Source organism: Pieris rapae, chromosome 18 (genome assembly GCF_905147795.1).
Source record: "Pieris rapae chromosome 18, ilPieRapa1.1, whole genome shotgun sequence".
Lineage (NCBI taxonomy): Eukaryota > Metazoa > Arthropoda > Insecta > Lepidoptera > Pieridae > Pieris > Pieris rapae.
This window is the reverse complement of record NC_059526.1, coordinates 7,014,702-7,036,309: the sequence shown is the minus strand read 5'-3', so window position 1 is coordinate 7,036,309 and position 21,608 is coordinate 7,014,702. Positions and strand designations below refer to the sequence as shown.

Here is a 21,608-nt window from a genome sequence, read left to right as displayed (position 1 = left end):
GCTGGGATGTCGAAGGAAACATTGTGAGGAAACCAGAAGAGTCTTAGGCATAAAAAAGTACACAGCGTGGTTTAGACTCAGGAAGATCATCAGATCTTTTAGAAATCTGAGGCCATGACCTTAAAAGATTGTAGCGGTACTTATTTAAAATAAAATATCAAAGACAGCTTTTTATTAGCAGACATTTAACTTTGATTTAGTTAACAACATAAAAGGGTTTTTATTTATTATGTATATATTTTATTTATTATAAGTTAAACTTTAACGGTTGATCCGTTCAAGTTCAACTTAAACGTTTAATGACAGTTTTAGTTAATGATCCGACAAACGCCAATCTAATGGCCAAACTTAAAATCTTCCTTGTAGATGAGTCAGGGAGATATTATTCTGTTGGTCTTTGTCTAAAAGTTTCTTGTTTTACTCACTACGTTCACAATGAGTGCGGCATACAGTACTTACAATATACGTTTTATTTACTGCATGTTTGAAATATCTTTATATTTGACACAATAACCTTCTATCTCTAGTTATTTGTTACGGTGTCAGCCTGTGCGTAACGAATTAATTGATTGTGTCTAGGATATGCCAGTTAACAAAGTAACCATACGACCGACTGTAAAGTCGCATATAGTTTATAGTTGGGATTGAACCTACGACATCAGGAATATGATTCGCAAGCTTAAACCACTAACACTGACTAACACTGACCAAATTAAGGAAGCAGCAGGTAATACGTGGCAGAGAGTGGTACTGTGCAGAGAGTGGTACTGTGCAGACAGTGGTACTGTGCAGAGAGTGGTACTGTGCAGAGAGTGGTACTGTGCAGAGTAACAGCGGGATTTGGAGGAGGACTTTAAAATGCCTGCAGCGCGCTTGCGAGCCTTCTGGCAATGCGAGATTCCATGGGCGGCGATATCACTTAACATCAGGTGAGCTTCCTGCCCGTCTGCCTCCTGTAAAATAAAAAAAAAAAAGGACTTAATATGTATCTAAAATAAAACGCTATTATTATTATTATTAATTTATTTCCAGACGGCCCATTGTTGAACTAAATTATCTTTCAGCTTTCTTAATAACAAACAGTATCAAATATAGATTATAATTGAAGACGTGAGTGGATGAAGGTGATATGTCGTATTTTCGGTATTCGGTATTTTTTGGTGTGATATACATAGTATAATAATTTATTATACTATAAAAAAAATGATAAATAAGTATAATTCATTATAATTTATATATTAAAAAACACCAAAAATACGACATATCACTTTCATTTACTCACGTCTTCAATTATAATTGATGGTTTAAATATACATATTTGTATGATGGATAAAAAAAGTTGACAAAAATTAAAGATATAGCTATATAATGTTCCCGCTCATTATAATTAGTAAATTTACAATTAATATTAATATTGACACAATGTTTCTAGGAATTCCTTGAAAAAATAGTGAAACTTGTATAACTTACTAGATACTTTAAATATGACATACTCTACTCAATTTTTAATTTTAATTTTGAAATACTAAAAAAAAAATATTGTCTTGCCAACTCTGCTCGGCATACTGATACAATAGATATCATTTTTGAAGTGCCAAGCAAGTATAGGCAAACTTGACATACACGACGAGATGGTACAAATATTAAACTAAGAAATAAAATTACAAAAACTAAACGTAATTCGATATTAAATTTTAGGGAATTTATTTGTTAAGTTCATACATGTATTAAAAATATTTATGAGATAACCACTCCTCTTTAATCATATCACCAGCTTTCTCAGCTATCATTATAGTAGGAGCGTTTGTGTTACCTCTCACAATTTTCGGCATAATTGAAGCATCAACGACCCTTAATTTCTTCATTCCATACACTCTCAATCTTGGATCAACTACAGCGTCTTTATCCCACTTCGGTCCCATCTTACAAGTTCCCACAGGATGGTAAATAGTTGTTGTATAATGTGTTAAGAGACAAAAGAAATACTCATACGTTCCCCATAAATATTCGGTACATCCTGGTACAGGAATCCTAACAAACCGAGCTCCACCGATCTTAAAAGCTTCAGTATCTTCTAAACTTACAGCAAATCTTATTCCTTCAACCAATGTATCAACATCTTCTTTTACTTTAAAGAATCCTGTGTAAATTAAGGGTGGACCAAATATTGGATTAGTTTGATTAAGTATTATTAGTCCTCTACTTTTAGGCTTAAGCAGTAATGGTCGGGCGGCAAAACCATCAAAAAATGATAGAGGAAAAACATTGGAGGCAAGTGAACTTGTAGGATCTGAATAAAACTGATCAACACGCCGTCCATCAAAATGAAATTGAACATCAGGCGCATCTTCTTTGGAAATTATTGTCTTGATAAAGCCGACACTATTTAAAATAGACGTGGTTGATAGTGGCCCATCTTTTCTTGGATGCTGATCATGGTATCTGTATAGTTCACTAAGCATTTGCTCACCGTTCACTAAAGTAGATGTTTTGTTAGATAGTGATACTATCAATGCATCAGTTGTTACATGATCTTGAAGATTATGCCCAACTTTCAAATCAACTAAGACAGGAATATGTAGTTTTTCTAACTCCTCTTTAGGTCCAATACCGGAGAGCTTTAATAATTTTGGTGAGTTAATAGCACCAGCACTTACTATAACTTCCTTTCTAGCAAATACTTTTTGTAGTACACCTTCTTTGATATATTCAACACCTAACGCTGTATTTGTAAGAGGATCAATGATAAGTTTTGTGGTAAACGCGTTGGTAATAATATGTAAATTAGGTCTTTTGTGTCGTATGGGCCGAATAAAAGCTACATTAGTGGACTGCCTTTGTCCGTCTTTAGAGGTTGTGAGGCATAAATCTGTTCCGTAGTTACTCTCTCTATTCACATCAGTTATTGGGAGACCTTTTTCTTTAAATGCTTGTACAATCATCGTGGTTGGTTTGTCGACATAGGAGAATCGTTCGACTGTAAGCGGACCATCAACCCCGTGATAATATCTGTCATGTGACTCAATGTCTCGGTTGTTTTCAGACTTCTTGAAGTAGGGCAATATCTGGAATAAAACACTGCATTAATTGTGTAAAATAGAAAGTTTAACGAATTTGAGAAAGTTTACACTAAATATATAAAACAAAGTCGTGTTATTTACAACACTTATAACTCAAGATTGGCTGAACCGATGTTATTGTTATTGATGTTCTTTCAGCGGATTCTTCTCCACTCCGAATAGCAGAATCAGTAATAAAATATCGGATAAGTTATCGAATTACACGAAATAAATAAATAAATATTATGAATGCAAATATTAATGAGGTGCCATTTCGTGACAAAACTACGCATGATTTTAGACGAAATCGTGTCAGTTCAATAATTTCGACCTTGAAGTCAAAATTTATTCATATAGGTAACATAATGTACACTTATGAACGTCAAAAAAAGTGAAGTGAATGAGGAGATGTATAACTAGGCTTTAATCTTGATCGATGACAAGTGTTACCTCATCAAAAAAAATTGTGTATCAGAAAATGGTTTAACACGCAGCAAGCATTATGGGAATATTAACGCTAGAGAGAAGAGGCCTAATGTATAAAACTGCCATTCTTCTTTCGCAATGAGAAGCAATAAAACATTTCTGTATTTGCAAAAACTTGTAATAATGTTATTACCTAAATGAAATTCTAAATTGAGTTAAACTAAAGTTAGCACGTTATTAGGACCGTTAGGCGAACGAAGTTAGCGAGGTCAGCTAGTTATTTTCTAAAAGAACGGTTCTAAAATAAACTTAGTTCAGACGACAGCAAAGTAGCTAATACTTAAATGTCATAAGTTGATTTTTCTAAATAGCTGTCTCTAAATCCTCTTCTAAAAGACACTAGGTGCGATTCTGCCTCGATAAAATACTAGTAAAACATGAATTAATTCTACGCTTATTAATTTTATCCCATACCTCACGATAGCTCCAACCATCATTTCCATCAGCAGCCCATTCATCATAATCGAGTTTGTTGCCGCGAATGTACACCATGTAGTTTATGGCGCTTGAGCCACCCATAGTTTTTCCTCTGTAATATTAAAAAAATCTTTTAAGCAGGAAATTTAAGCTCTTTAGTGTTTCAGGAGTCAACAAGTTTAAAATTCGAATAAAAAATTAGATTGTTATGAACACATGCTCAACCCAAATACACACACTCGCGTACATACACTGACTAACACACCATCACACAACACTCGAATTAATTATCGAATTATTCTTAGTTAAATGTATTTGATCTATTTTGATTTATATTTTCTCAAGCCCCGTTTTATATAAACATTCCATGTTTGGCTATATTTTTAGTTGCTTTTTATCATATAACTATTAAGTCAGCTGTAGGGGTACAAATTAAAATAAGTAAACATAGGTATTCTAGTTATCAAATATATTATTTGTCTAAATATTTAAGAAAGTCAGCGGCCACTCTAACCTTTTCACCTCAGAGCAAACAAAAATTGATAGAAAGAGACAAAGTACTTCAAAATTCAGTGAATCTCAAGTTCTAAGTAACATCAGGCGAAGTTGGTGCATCTTGGGACAAATATTGGTTCCGGGCTAGCCTCGGATGAATCTGCAATATCCTGTACTACGTAATACGGTCAGTGCATTTATGTAATGATCCTAATTCTGACATACGAGTTTCTTAACTATAATAATATAAATTTAGAGTGCACATTGGCTTCGTAATTTTAGTTAAATATTTTTGACTGACTTTGACTATAGCAAACTTAAGGATGTCAGTATTTTGTGACGGTGTGCGAGCTCATCTTAAATATTTACTCATCATTTTTACGTAACGCGGCAAATTAAGTATAACTTCCTATAAGTTCTGGTCTATTCAACGCCAATTCGTTGAATAGACAAGCGTCCAGCTACAAAAAAAGCAAGGCAATAACTTACACAAGCATTTATAGGTCAGGCCTACGTATAAATCAGTGTTATACATTTCAGCATACCCTATGGGCGGAACCGAGGTCATAAACTATACGTAACAGTTTCACAACTCCTTAAGATGTAATGGATGGGGTAAAATGAGGTAACGAGAGCGACCTTACATTTTACTGATAGCAAATACGGTGCCATGGCTACGTTATTATTTTTGACGGTATTTAAATTGTATTATATATTCAATTATAAGTATATTTATACAAAACAATATGATTTTTTATAATTCATATTTTTGTATTATGTCTGAACTGTAAATCTTTTGTGAGTAAATATTATGCTAGGAAACTATAAATTTAAATTTTTTATTCAACTCAACAAACTAAAAACTTTAACAAACAAACTAAAAATACTAATGTTTACAGAACTTTATTATCATTAACAAAAACATATTATGAATAACACATGCCCGTTGGATAGTATTAAATGTATAACTTAATGTTTGGTTACTGTATATGTATGTTAATTCAATGCATTTGTTTAGGAATAGCCTTATAGTTTAGTTTTTATTTTAAGTAATTACAAGGCTCCGGCAATCTCTAAAACTAGAAATGTTTCAAAACAATTAATGTTAGAGTATTCGTCCGCCATTCATGCCGCGTTATTTCCGTTCCCGCCAAAACGTAATCATGCAAAGCATAAACTATAGAGCAACGTACATCCACAGATCTTATTTATGAAAACAAAAACTTTCAATTCTCAAAGTAAGAAGTATATTTATGTATTATCTGTAACTTTTATTACAAAGAATATTATAAATACTGTGATGATATCGTGTCCAAATTTATTGAAAGTGACTAAACATTTTTTCATACAATTACTCTCTTTTGTCTCTTTTTGTCAAATTGTGCTATGATGAAAAGAGTACTCTAAAACAGTGAAATTACTGCTTTAGTTTTTATTTATGTCTTACGCAAAACATTTCCACAGGACAATTATATTTTCCCGTTGTACTATCACGACATTTTACTTATTATAAAATGACATACACAGGCATTCAATATAGTTTGCTTATTACCTGAACCAGGCGCAAGTTTGTCCCCTCTGTGCGCGACAGGTCAATTTTTCTGGCTGAGTTCTATACATCCAGTCTATATTTGAATTGCCCAATATTGTCGCCAATGCTGGCACGCTTGTCACGTCTGGCTCTTCTGGCCCGGCTTCGAGAAGGAGGATCTGTTGAGTATTAAGGATAAATAAAGTAAATAAGATTTTGAGAGAAAATTGTCGGTATCGTATCGGTGAGTTATATTTTCTATTTAAAATATAGTTTTTCTCAAATAAACAATGAAGTAATTAGACTTTTGATATCCGATTTTATAGAATACTAGCGGATCCGACAGACGTTGTCCTGTCTACACGTCTTTAATTTCAAAATTTCAATTTTTAATAAGCCATTTTGATGAAAATTATTATTCAAATGTTATGACAATATCTAACGATCCAGCACATGGTCACACACGGTATAACACAATGATAACAAAACTTTTTTTAAATTTCGGGACAGACTAAAATTAAAATTCGAATATTATTTAAAATTTGACACTGCGATGGTAGCGCCGTCTGTCGGATCCAATGTAAAACATTCCAAAATCAACAACTCCTTATAAATAAGAAATTAATTGAAAAAACATTTTCCAGTAGACCAAACTGTAAATCTAAACCATTCTCGAATCTCCACGAACACACACAAAAAATTTCATCAAAATTGGTCCAGTCGTTTAGGAGGAGTTCAGTCACATACACACGCACACAAGAAATATATATATATTAAGATTGTTTTCTCGAAAATAGCGGTAAGAATCGTGGTGGTATAGAATTAGGCTCTTTTATATTTAAATATCGAATGCTAAGAAAGAAGAATTTGTAACAACAAATAAAGAATACCCATACTTTTATTGGTATATATATAGGCTGGATAATTTATAGGCAAAAGCGAAAGTATATCTATGACAGTATAGAAATCTGGCCTTTTAGTTGTTTTTTTTTACGATAAACAAACCAAAAGAAATAAACAAATATTTTGAATGTTTAAACGAACTAAAATAGTTAATTAATATGCAAAATTAAAAGCGATTTTCTTCGAGAGTTTGATTGAGTTTCAAAGTTTAAACTGTCTATATTCTAGATTAATAAGTCTCGAGCATCGCTCGCGAGTGTTAGACAGATTTAAATCAAGAAACTTTTAACACTATTTGCTTTGTTATTAAATTAAAGTATTAAACATTTCTGTTAAAATGTCAAACTAAATTTAAAATACGTATTATTAGCAAAATTTATAATTTCAAATCGCGCAACCATGTACATATATTTTTTAAATTAACAAGAAAATGTTTCGTGCACATATTAAAAAACTATACCACCTCTTTTTATGAAATACTTTTTGCTCTGTGTATGTGACGAGATCGGAGTTAATAAAAAAATCATGTTTCTGACGTTACGCGAAATATTTTTGATAGTTCCTTTTTTAAAAAGTTCAAAGCGTCGACGTGACAATAGCAGTGTGCGGCCAGTTTGAATTAAAGATTCTTTGAGTTGCCACCAAAAAGGTTTAAATGGTGCCGAATTCAGAAAAATTGTAATGCGTACAAGGCTAAAAAAAATGTAGTAAAATTTGAACTAAACTACAATTATCGTTTGACATGAGGCAATAATAAGTATTTTATAATTCACTTTTTTTACTTTAAAACTCTCATAATTATGGGTAGAAGGACTTGAGTTGTCAGAATTTCTATTCTGTTCATATAATAAATCCATGTGAGTTAAATTAAACAACACTCCTATAACTAAACAATGACGTTGATTTTAATAGACTTTACACAGTAAAACCGTGGAATCTAGGCAGCACAAACTAAGAACTGGATTGTAAAACTTTTTCACTACTCCTTCATTGTATTAGTTCAATTCAGATACTCTTAATTGTATTTACGATCTCTAGCTATGCATAGATTAATATTACACAAGCATTTTGTACTATTTGTTCGTGCCTATATTAGTCAGTTATTGAAGTTATACTTCTTTTGGCGCGATGGAGTAAAATCATAAGAATGAATTGTTACATTCAACACCTAAATTCGACATCGTAAAGTTAGTTCTAGGTGGCATGAAAATCGATACTTAACTATGTTCAAGCTGTATATTCTAGTAATTTTATATTAAGAACACATGTTTCGTAACAGTACAAAGAGTGTGAATAAGTAAATATTATTTTGGTGTTTTTAAATCAATTTCATATACGACGGTGATAGTATTTACTAATAATTTATTTATTATAATAAAATCTTTTTGATTAATTTTAATATTTATCGTTAATCACTACTGTATTTTAGTTTTTTATTTTCCATACGCCAAAGAAGTATAACGCGTGTACATATGTACTCTTTTTTTTGTTTATTTTGTCATTCGAGCCTACGAACATAGGATCTACTATCATGTGAATGTTGAAGAAATTCAACTCCGTAGTATCACCAGGGGCCAAGTGAGAAGACTAAAAATGACAAAACTTTGAACTAGTGATTTAGTATTAGTGAACGTTAGTATTAAGTGTTAAACAATGAGTGAAAACCTTGAACACAAGAATAGATTGTCTTCTCTGTAATACATACTGTAATTAGTGTACACTTTCTTATGTTAAAAATTAATTAGTTTTAGCGTTTAGTTTGCCTAGATTGTAATGTTCTAAGATGTATATGTCGTATAAAGAAAAAAAATAATTCTTGAGCATGTTTTTCCTAATAAATTTCTTAGGTTTGTTTTTTGTTTCGTCTTTGATTTTTTATGGGTACAATTTTTGTTAATTTAGGGTTGTCCCTCAAGGACAGGACTTTGATTTTTGTAAATAAATATTTTTGTAACAATAGATTAAGGCTGATGATGAGATGTTTTAGGAAGACAAATGTAGAGGTTGCATCAGTGGCGCTTTTGAGGTCCGGGCCTCAGATTTCTCTATCTGTTTCATGATCATTTGTCAATCTAATTGACAAGTAGGTGATCAGCCTCCTGTAGGTACCTGCCATATACCGTCGACTTTTTGGATCAAAGGCATGGTGTGAAACAATTAACAAACAAATATTATTTATAAATAAAATAAGTGATGTCATAAATAATTTATGGCTCTGTGAACGTTTAAACAGAGCAAGAAATCGTAGTGTGACGTAAGTTCAAGGTCAATTGCTAAATTAAACTTGACATTGACAAAGATTTTCTATAAACAACCTTTACCTACTTTCGAATATTTCATACCGGCAGAAAGCCAGAGGCCCAGGCCTGAAAAGGCTGTAGTGCCATGATTTTTTTTCATAACTATTAAGACAAATTCAACCTAGGGTCCTCTAAGAAAATAGCGTACTAAAATGGCTTTATTATTATTATGGAAACCGGAAATACATAAAAGGAAGCGCTATCAACAATTATGTGAACTACTATCCCACGCTCACCTTGATTATGAAAGGAAAATAACACAAGAAATTCTTTTCTCAGCTAGTTGCAAAATTGAGTCACGCGAAGTGTTTCATATCAATTTGCTATTTTATCGAAACACGTTATTATTCTCATTGAATACTGATTACAGATAATGCCACTTAATTAGATTTTCCTTGGCAGTCGTCGGTTGAGTGAAATGACCAAAGGTTTGTTTCCGGTCAATTGATATACAGTAGGAAATAATTAGTATTTTCGTAAATATTTTGCTATATTACAGTTACCGCTTTGGAGTATTTTAGAAATTATTTTGTTAAATAAGTAAACAAAGAAAGGAAAGTTTCTAGAAGGAAGTAGTTTGCTTTTCTACCTAAAGATGGCGTTTGTGCTTTATTTTAAGAATGCATTTAGGATATTTATAATTAATTTAAATGACACTTGCTTGTACGGTGAAGAAAATAATTGCTAGTAATTATGAAGAAACATTATGTATACGAATCGATACATGATCAATTGGGACTCTAGGATCACTGATAAAACTTTTCTGATGTGAGGCGTGATTTCAATTACACTTAATTATTTTGATTTGTACATGATATGCTGGTCAACCACTTGCCAAAAAAATAAAATGGAACATATACAACTCTAAAGCCAAACATATATAAAGGTTTTATCGCACCTAGATCTATTTAAATAAAAATAATATCGCAAAATATTTTGCTAAACGCAAACCTCGAAGACGGCTACACCAATTTCAGTATGTTTTTTATATTTAATCCTTGAACTCCGAGGAATGATTTTTTGGATTCAAAAATCGGCAAAAAATATTATTTTGTTTAGTACTTAGGTTTTTATCCCGGAAAAGCGAATAGCCTCCATGGACTAACATATTATTCCATATGTTAGTATGTAACTACTTAAAAGGCTACGTAAAAATTACGGCTAAACGAAGTTTGCGAGGGCCGCTAGTTAATAAAAATTAAGATCAAATGAGCGTACAAAATACTAATAATATTACCTATTACAAAAATAAGTCCAAACAATAGGATAAAACTGTATTTCGACCATAAGTTCAAAGAATATTAAATATTTCAATGTTAATTATTTGTCATGTAAATCGTTGTATTTTTTAGATAAGAATTAGTACAAATATTGGTGTCTAACTAACTCTGCGCTGTCATTTTTCTAAATGTAAGATTTAATAACTAGTCTTGTTATTCATAATTATTACTTGTCTACGGCATCCCTTACATAATTTATAAGTGTGTCATAATGAATAAATCCAATGAATAAACAAAGGTAGAAAATAAGAACATTAACAGAAGTACATACATGTCTGAAAGGATAATAAATGTATTTATGTAAATAAAAAAATAAAAATAAATGTGTCATTCAAATAGTAGTCTGTGCAATTTCGATTAATAATTATTTATTAATCCTTCTGTATATACATTTAATATGCAATTACAGAATCATCCGCGCAGTAGATGTGATAGTTATATTAAAAATGTACTATTTGCCAACATTGCTTAAATCAATCAGTACGTGCAATTCGGCCGTGAAAAATAAACTAACCTCAAATAACAATGTAGCCATTATGTGAATCAGTCTAATAAAACGCTCTGGCGCACAAGAATAACATTTAAAACTGTAGATGGCGCTTTTAATTTTGACTGTTGCTAAATCATTTGTGAAATAATGCTGAAAGTATACACGATTGTCAAACCCGTTTAGAAACGGTTAAAGATAAATAATTTATTTTGTATTATACTTTTACTGGTTTAAACGAATTATATATATCCTAAGTAGTTGATTTTGAAATGCTTTTCAATCACTTCCTTTCAGTAAAACAGTAATTTATACTTGTACATTTATTATACTATATTCGCATTAAGTTTATAATTCCTTAAATTTGTTAGAATAATATAAATTTTGTATACACTTACCCTCCATTTTTTCACTTCTGATAATCGGTTTGCTAAAACACAGCCAGCTGAGCCAGCCCCCACTATAATGAAGTCATATTCCTGTATTTGCCTCTTTTTTCTTTTTTTTTCTTTTACTTTTTCCTTCACTTCAGTTTTCTTTGAAGCCGCAAAGGCTGAATCAGCACGTCCATCAAAATTAAACTCAAAAACAGGTTCCTTATTCGAATAATGTTTGAAGGAATCTTCGAAATCAAATTTCGGTATATTTAAATATTCCATATGGGTCTGTGTGTGCGGCGGATGAGAGTCGAAATTCGTTTGATACCGTGTAAACGGCTCATATGCCCTGGAAATACCGCGCGAGGGAAAGCTTTGTACATTGTAAAATGTATCATGTTTCGGGGAAAATGGGTTCACTTTTGAATACCTATTGTCTATGGATTTCCCGAATAATTGCGTCACTAGGGCCAAAAACATGTAGCCAGTTTGGGAACACTGCGTCAAAGGTGCCAGTGCCGTCTCGCAGACGGGAGTAATATCCGGTGGTATCCATGTAGTCGACATTTTGATCCCTCTATCGCACTAATTCATTTTCGAATTCAACCTCTTTTGTCTGCGTGCTGGCTGAAAACTAATTGTTTGAAAATGGAACAGGAGCTAAAAGAGTTAAGCCGACTATGACCTCTTTTTGATAGTTTAAAAAGTCGTTTTGAAAATAGAATTGCAATTCGACCACAGATTAAATTATTTTGACATGTATTTGCCGCGCGATTTATTGCAATTGTAGTGACTAACTCGACGTACAATTAGAAACTGAATGTTAGTTGGTATCTCCTCTGAGTTTGATAAGTATGCTAAGGTACTTTTATATTTTACTGAAGAAAAGATTTACTCGCGCGTGATAATTGCCTTAGATTAATTACTGATAAAAAATCGGTAATGAATCTAAGGCAATTTTATGTAGTTTGTAATATACTACGTAAAATGTATAATACCTTTTTTAAAGGACAAAAGTTAAAAATGTTCATCTATATTTTCCAAGACAGATTAATAACGGCGGATTAACTTGAAACGAAGTAATTACTACAAAAAAGGTTGGCCTTTGTGTGATGTTGTACATACAAGCTACAAACAAGGACACGATATTAATTATGAATAAAAAAGAAACCATTTCCAATGTAGCGAATAACACGTAGAGGTAATAAAAAAAAATAAAGTAATAAAACACGTCAATCGATTTTCGCTACTCTTATTTTAAATTTAAAAAGTCTCTGTGTTTTTCACATTTAATTTTCAGGACCTGGATGACCGAGCTTAGCTCGGTATTTATTTTTATAAATCGTTTTTTTTGGAAATTTTATTTAAGTACGAATTACATACTAATAAAATTATGAAATATGAATATAATTATCGAATAAAGATAATTATATTCATATTTAAGTTTTTATTTGACTGACATCTTTAAACGAGCAATTCTATGTTTAAGTTGATAAAACACAAATAAAATGACATTTTCTAGAAATGATTCCTAGCTAAATCGATTTATCGCCCCCGAAACCCCCGCCGCATACTAAATTTCATGAAAATCGTTGGAGAAGATTCCGAGATTCCAATTATATATATATATACAAGAATTGCTCGTTTAAAGATATAAGATTTTGTAATTACTATAAATTTTGGTGTTGTTATAATTTACGGTTTTTTTTTTAATATTTAACAGGTAAACGACAAATACGTCTTTATTAAAACATAGATGCCAAACATTAATGGTTGCCTGGAAGATCGATAGCGAAGAAAGCGATAAGGCCGCCAGTTGCTTTTCATCAAATTATGTTTAATATTTTTTTTTCTTTTACGTAATGCAACGAAGTGTTAATAAATACAGTTAAAATTAAATAAATAAAATAAAAAATAAAATAAATTACAATATATTTTACTTAACCTTAAACTATAAGCTCTACTTAAAAAATACTAATTATCTACTTCCTACAATTGCCACAAATATATATAATTTGTAACTGGTGCTCCCCTCATATAGCAGAGCATGCCTTCTATATCATTGCTTTTCTTCAGTTTTCCATCAATATAAGATTGCTAAACTAAACTATTACAACTATTTGAAACTATGGCGTTTATATTTTACTACAAAATCAATCATTATCTGTTTCATGATTATTAATTAGTAATCTAATAGGCAAGTCGGTTTCCTCATGAGGTTTCTTTACGGTTCGAATAAATGTCACATACATAGAAAGTCCATTACACAGCCGGGAATCGAAACTACGACCTCAGAGATGAGACACGCACGCTAAAGCCACTAGGACGATACTGCTTTTTTCTTTAACTATTGTATGATAAATAAATTATCATGAAAATCGATGTACATAAAATAGTATTTAATTCTGGCAACCCTATCTATCGTTAGGAGCGTTATAACTTTAAAAAATATATTCAAACTATCCGCCGTTTTTGCCTGTACATCATAATATATTGAGCGTTTGTATATTAACTTTTACGATATTAAATGAAATATTCCTGTGATCCATCACAGTGGAAAAAATTGTAATAAATAATAAAGAAATATGGAATTGGTAAAATATTGTGAATACTGGTTTTTAGTTTTACTAAGCGATGCGAAAAAAACAAACGAATTCAAAAATAAATTTTAAAATTAGTTTTATTTCAATATTTAAACGCTACTAGATAAGTCTCAATACTTCAAAAAGTTTTAAACTATGTGATTCAAGCTTTTGTAATACTCGCCGCAGAATTTATTATCAACGTAAACTTTGAATATACTAAAATACCTGAACGTAATGTTACAATTTAGACTTTATTGAAAGCCGTCTCAAGCAAGAAGGAGTTATCGCGAATTTAGAGAATCAATTTTGACTAGTTCTAAAGTTTCTCTGCCCAACTGCGCCATAGATCAACCTCATGAAAAACCAACCCTCTGTACTTAGGAATTACGTTGAAAATTGAATGAAATAGTTTATCAGTTTTTGATAATTATTACTTGGTACAGTGAGGAACAGTATAATTTTCCGATCACAATTATGCATTTTCTCTAGGAAAAGGATAGAGGAAATAACAATTTTCGTAATCAGATATTTTATATATAAATACTTATATAAAATATCTGAGTAGAAAAAAATATATGCATATTTATATAAAAATGATTCAATTGAATTTAATTAGGTAGAATCTAGCAGTTATCTCAGTCTTGTCTTCGTGAAATATTTTTGCAGTAACAATCACAAATAATAAATCCCGAGACTACAAAATTTTGACCTAAAATTCGACTTAGAAAATAATACGAAAACATTCAAACAAAATCCAACATTCATCCCGCTAACCCAAGAGATCCCCTGGGCACAATAAAAACAAGCGCCATCTAATTTCACGGAAATCCTTCAATCTTAAAAATGCAACAAAAACAAAAATAATCTCAAAGTTATGAAAGTTATCAAAGACACCGGAGTAGCTACGAAATTAATCAAAATTCTTTAATACAACGACGATTTCAGTTGTTACACATACATTGCGTAGCTTTTTATTTTCAAAATTCTTATCGATTTACGATATCATCACATTTATAAGGCTTTCATCAACGTATCATTTATTTTTATGTTTGAAGTTAGTACGTTACATACAATTTATTAAGTAGAATGTAACAATGACTGTTTATCTACTTCCGTGTGACGCGATTCGGATATTAATAAATGTTTCAATCCAGAGTGTCCATGGGCGGCGGTATCACTTAACATCAGGTGAGCCTCCTGCCCGTTTGCCCCCTGTTCTATAAAAAAAAAAAAATCCAGAACTGTCAAAGAACTTGTCACATAAACAAATAAATTATTGCAGTCTTGTAAGTTAAACAGTCATGTATTGCACACAGTTTCTTTGTCACAATGATACAAAAATGTTGTCAATGGAGCTACAATTTTTTCCGTAGTTACGAGCTTTCTTAACTCATTAAAAGCTGTAAAACAAAACAAATGTTTTTGAGAGTGTTGTAATTATCATTCTGAGGAAATCTCTTGTTTTGTGTTAAAAAATTCATCGTAAACAAATGTGCATTTGTTTTCTATATTTGTTTGTTATCCCTAGTATGATAATACAATAAATTAAATCAGTGGCATTACAACCTTTTTAGGTCATGGTTTGGGATTTCTCTTTCATGATAATTTGTCATTGTAATAGGCAAGTCGGTGATCAGCTTACACACGCCAACAGGCATTTAGAGTAGTAGGTAAAACAATTTAAAGAGTTTCTATTACTTCTCTTGCTGTAAGATACGAAGAAATACAATATACAAAATTCGAAGACCAAATCTTTAGCGATTATCATATGTTATCTTTTTTTTTATAGAACAGGGGGCTAACGGGCAGGAGACTCACCTGATGACAGCCGGGCATCGAACCTACGACCTTAGAGATCATTGCTCTAGGATTTCCTTTCATAATATAAATAACCGAATCATGAAACATGTAGCATTTCAGTCGATCTTTTAATTTAATATGCGTTTTTATTGCGTAAAACCTATAAAATGTAAATAAATGAACTTAGAAAAGGCAGGGTACAGTCATGTGCATCTTTAGATTGGAAATTGGGGTTCCATTTTTGATTTCTACTGCCTATTGTTGACAAATGAACCGAAATATGTAGCCCCCGATTATTTGACAAAGCCAAAATTCATATCTAATGCACGTCAGTCAATCTACATCCGGTCAGCATCCGGCACATCCGAATGAATATTCAGCGAGAATTACAATTGTAACTGTGGATTATACGCGTGCGATTGTGTCATATCTGTTTGTTGGGACCCAATTTGCCAGGTCTGAACATTGTGACAGTCTATGGCAAACAGTATTTTTACTATGTTTAGTAATGCATGTTTGTAGGGAATGGATAAATATTTTTTTTTGTTTAGTCAGAATAATAACATATAATTATACATTATCGATATTAAGTAATTTATGAATAGTTTAGTCTGGCCTAGAATTAAACACGATACTTTATTCTTTTTTTGTATTTCGCACCTTCCTCACGTTTTTTGGTTTTACAACGCAACTACTCATACAAATGAGTGTAGGATACAACTTAGTTTACAAACTGATTTACCCTCTCATTGACAATTTTTCTGTAAGGTATTACCTATACCTTTATACGACCCATAGTGGGCATACATGCATTACATTGTAGCCTTTACAATAATTATGGCTAATAAATAATATTATGTTGCAATCTTCTACAATACTAAATAATAGCCTTAACTATGGTAACGTTCAATAACAGTCTTAGTTTTCTATAATGTTTTGACACCACACTATACTGGTTTTAGTAACTCAAGAAGTTTCGTTCTCTACTAATAGTTTTATACGCCCATATATATGTTTCTATAAAAATTAACATATCCCTGAGTTTACCAAACCAAGCAGTTGTAGCAGTAAAAGGCTTTGTCAATAAAGTATGTTCAAAAATTAAATTAAGCTTTTAATAAGCAAGTATAAGCTACCACTAAGTACTGGGCTCGTCGTAAAAATGATATATAGGGACATTACCGCATGTGCACTGCAATTGTTTATGCGTTAACGTTATTTAAGTCTCTGAAGTCGAATTAATAAGGTTACTTCAATTTAATAGAGGTATTTCGCCCAAAAATTCTATTGTATTTCAACAAGGACGTTGCTTTTTTTAATGAATGAATTTGTAAAATTCTAAAGCGGTAATCAAATTAAATCAAAGTCAAAAATCATTTATTCATGTAGGTAACATAATGTACACTTATGAACGTCAAGAAAGAAATCAATTATTATATATGTAGATATCATATGTTATAAATAATGTTAATCTATACTTTTAATAAACTAACTTTAAAACGTATTAACTAAAATATATTATTAAAAGGAGTCCCTTCAGGCAAGGTTCCGAAGATACTGGCAGCGTTCCCCCTTTGAATAGCTAGACTAATTCTTTGTGCGAGGTAGCTTCCAGCTCTTCGGTCTCCAGTGATGTTGACTAACCTTTTTGATATTTCCCGCCCCTAGCGCTATAAGGCTTTTTGACCCTTGGTCTGTGGGGTTAGGTTATATCCCGTGAATATGATTTTCCCGTATATTCATAACATTTAGGGGGATAAAAATTTGATGTTTTCCGATTCGCAGACTTAACTATACATAAAAAAATTAACGAAGGTCGGTCGAGCCATTTCGGTGAAGTTTATTTAGAAACACCGTGACACGAGAATTTTATATAACAGGTGTGAATATAGAGTACGTTCCGAGTTAAATCATAAAAATATTTTTTTTCTTCAAATATTTTAGCTATTGGAATTTTTGTATCGAGTACACAGGTTGGCCGTCCCGAAAAACGAGTAAATAAAAATCATATATTCCCGAACAAAGAATAACTGCTGTTTGAATCCCGTATAGATTGAGGCATACAAATTTCATCGTCTGTTTCGTTACTTATTTGTTTGTTAACACTACGTTGCAAGTACAATAAACTATTACATAAAATGGACGGCAACTGGCGGCCTTTATATAGCTGTAACCATAAAGGGCCACAAACTCAAACTAGAAGACTCCCAATCACGTAAAATGAATTACTATTTAGAAATTTAATGACATTTTAAGCGAATCTTACTTGCTTGCAGAATATATTCTGGAAAATACCGTGTATATTTTCGCAACATGAGTGTAATATGCATCTTTGCCAACAGATGTGACATTTAATTTAGGTTCTTGTTCAAATAAAAAGCGAGGGAAGAAATCTGAAATGCCAGAGAATTCAACGCTATATCGACATAACAGTTTAGTTACAGGCTATCGCGATTACTAAATAATTAACAAATTTTTTTTTTCATTTTATAAGCAATGCTTTAGTTTTATTTATTGAATAAATAAGCTATAAATCGTTGTGCTGAAAGTTGATCATATTAGTAAATTAATTAATTGATCTTTATTAGGAGTTTTTTTAAATTTTATATGTATCAATATAAAAAAAAACTACGGGACTTATCAAAAATTCTTTACTCTTTACTTTGGGGTCCTAGCGCATTAAAGCTTTTTAGGGAATTATCAAAAAGGTTAGTCGACATCACAGGAGAACGAAGAGCTGGCAGCTACCTCGCACAAAGAATTAGTCTAGCTATTCAAAGGGGGAACGCTGCTAGTATCTTCGGAACCTTGCCTAAAGGGACTCCTTTTAATAATATTTTTTAATAATTAAATTTTAAGGTTAGTTATTAGATATATTTTTAGTTTGTAATTGTATATAAATAATGACGATGAATATTGTATTTATGAGTACAAATGAATGTAACTTGATCACCTTATATTAGTTAAATCTATATTTACAAGACCGTCGTAAAATCAAAACATCATTAATCGTCAACCACAAGTAAAATCTAAAGAACGTCAACGTAGAATTGACGAGAAGAACTGGCAATAAGTTCACTGTTTAAATCGTCAAGGATTTTTATTTATTTATTTATATCTTAAAACTCCGCTACAAATATGAATGTTAACAGATGATTAAAGGCAGTGCAATCTATTGGACTAGAATGATGAAGTGGCAACTAACAAACTCAGGGTATGAATTTATTAATATGAAATGCTTTTACGTTTCAATAGAACGTATTTATTGAAATGTGAAGAATGTGTCACTGATTTTCTCGACCGCGATTGCAGTCACTGGAAACGTCAAATCTCCTATTTATAATAGTGTATATTTGTAAATAAGGCTGAATAAATTATGTAATGAATTCGTCTTTATAACTGTAAGATAGTTTAAATGTTGTACTTGCTAAACCAAACAATATTAAATTTCTATGGAGGTATAATGTAAGTGCGTGCTCCTATTTCACCCTACTGATAGAGGACAAATCTTTGTTTTACGATTATTAATTACTTAAGACGTCCCGTGTAACATGGTTTAATGATTGCAGATCCTTACAAACATTGTGTAAAAAACATGTCGATTAAATAGAGTAGCGGAGAGTTTATTGCCAATTCTTCTCTTACGTTCAACACTCTTGCTGTCAGTAATTGTAAAATTAGAAGCAAAAAATATTATATAAATATAAATGAGTTCAATATAATAATGCCTTCAGGATGTTGTTTGAGGCTTTAAATTTAAATATTTTTAATAATTTTACTAACATAAATATAAGTTTTACTATACTAACAACATATTATGGACTTATTAAATGGTCAGAAACAAATTATTTTTTTATTTTAATTTTATATATATATTTATATATTTTCAGTTTAAGTTTATAAGTGTAAGTTTTGTTACCTATGTGAATAAGTTATTTTTGAATTAGAATTTGATTCGTGAGAATCGCGACCAGTGCGAAAAAGAGAAAGGAATATCAATCTCCATCTCGATCTTCAGCTCCTTACTAATGGGTGACTTTGGCGTCCACCGTCGACAAGGCTATACATCATCCCAACCCGTCGGTAAAAGCATCACTTACGACCCCATCCAGATAAGGAACTCCCGTAGGAGAAATGTCTTAATAGATCCGGAGAATCCAATCACCGTAGCTAACGACAAATTAAAAACCGCCCGCATATTCAAAATCAGATTAGGGCAAACAGTCTTCCTCTAAGGAAGGCGTGAACCTTTACTTGGTACTTTGCTCACTTCAGTGAGCTTCTGTCGTGTCCTTTAGGCGATTGACCATCTCGCGACGACACATGCTAAGGTCCGAATCCCGCAGAAGAGGCAGTTGCGCTAGTCGCGGGAAACACCCATTCCAGCCCATCCTCGCCAACAACAAGATTTCATTAAAAAATACGTTGTACTCAATATATAAAGGCAAAATATATGAGCTTATTAAAAAAAGTACTTTGTGTTATTGGTAAATCCATTAAATTGATTTATTTAAGCCGTTTAACTTCGTGTAAACCAGACCAAAAACCAATTTAAAGTATTCTGTCAAATATGCGGAAGAGATAGGGTTGCTCAAAAATTCAAATACATCAAGCCAGTTCTCAAATACAGGGTGTGGGACGTACGAGAAGAACTGGTAATAAACTCTCTGACACTTTTTTTAATCGCCAAGGGATTTTTTTACAATTGTAATATTTCAATTAATTTTTTTAGACCGTTGTCAAAAACTGTAAGATCCATAAAAAGTTTTAGTTAAAACAGTGAATTCTGTTTTTTTCATTAGTTATTATTCGGTGATTCGCTGAGATGATGATTCTCCACTTGTAATTTCTTATTGTTGTGTTCTCCCACCGTACGAATAAGTATGATCATTCAGATTCACTTATATTCATTTCTGGCCATTTCGTAACAGAATATCGCACGAAGAATGAGCTGCATCGATCTATAATAACCTATTGAGTTCATATGAACTGCCAAGTGGCAACCCTGCACGCTTATCAAGCTTAGTACACACGTTCATTGTTCCTCATCCTCATTAGAGGCAGACATTGTGTACCAGCATTATACGCCCGTGTCCACTCCACCCGGTTTTTCATTTACGAGATAAGCTTGAACAATACTACAATACGAATGCTAATTTAGATTTCGCAAACAATCACTATCTTAACGGGTTTTTACAGTTTTCAGTGGCTTTATTGTGGCTCGTGTACTTTACTCCAATTTATGTTATTAAACAAAACACGACAAATTCTTTCCCACACTGAGAAATAAGCGTACAATTTAACGTTACGAGCCGACAATGTTACGTTTATTTATAAATAAACTAGATGTTTTGGAAATAATTATATAAGATATCATTTTGGTTTCACCAAAGCGATTTAGAATATATATTCCGGCTTGAAGGACCTTGGGATTTACAGTTTGTAGAACTTGGGATGTTTTGAATGATTGAAGATACTATTTTCGCTCTATATTTACCAATCGCGGATAGTTAAATAGTAAATGATAATAATTTTATGTTGAATGTTTTTAATTAAATTCTATTCCATGATTTTTAAGCGCCCACATCTGGCTATACTCTCGGGTCGTAACTCGATTTAGATAATCGCCACGCTTATAAAACTAAAGAAGCCCGAGTGAGCAAAATATATAGCTAAGGCTCGTACATCCGTCATATTCCGCTATACGGAAACGAAAAGTTTATATAATAATATGATGCGGCTGAAAAAGCTAAAGTCTGCAAATACAGGGGTCTAGGCTCTGAATATGATTTTGTCCCATTCGGTGTCGAGACCCTTGGTCCGTGGGGTCCTAGCGCATTAAAGCTTTTTAGGGAATTATCAAAAAGGTTAGTCGACATCACAGGAGA

The 21,608-nt window shown here is 31.9% G+C and overlaps 1 protein-coding gene across 1 annotated transcript; it reads right to left on the bottom strand.

The window, feature by feature from the left end:
• Positions 1-1,495: 1,495 nt before the first annotated feature.
• Positions 1,496-12,156, bottom strand: LOC111000610 (glucose dehydrogenase [FAD, quinone]-like). The gene is made up of 4 exons (XM_022270119.2): positions 11,357-12,156; positions 6,010-6,167; positions 3,960-4,074; positions 1,496-3,065 (listed from the first exon to the last, which is right to left on the bottom strand). Exons 1-4 carry the CDS (start codon positions 11,900-11,902, stop codon positions 1,728-1,730), a joined length of 2,157 nt encoding a protein of 718 aa, XP_022125811.2. The 5' UTR covers positions 11,903-12,156; the 3' UTR covers positions 1,496-1,727.
• Positions 12,157-21,608: the final 9,452 nt, after the last annotated feature.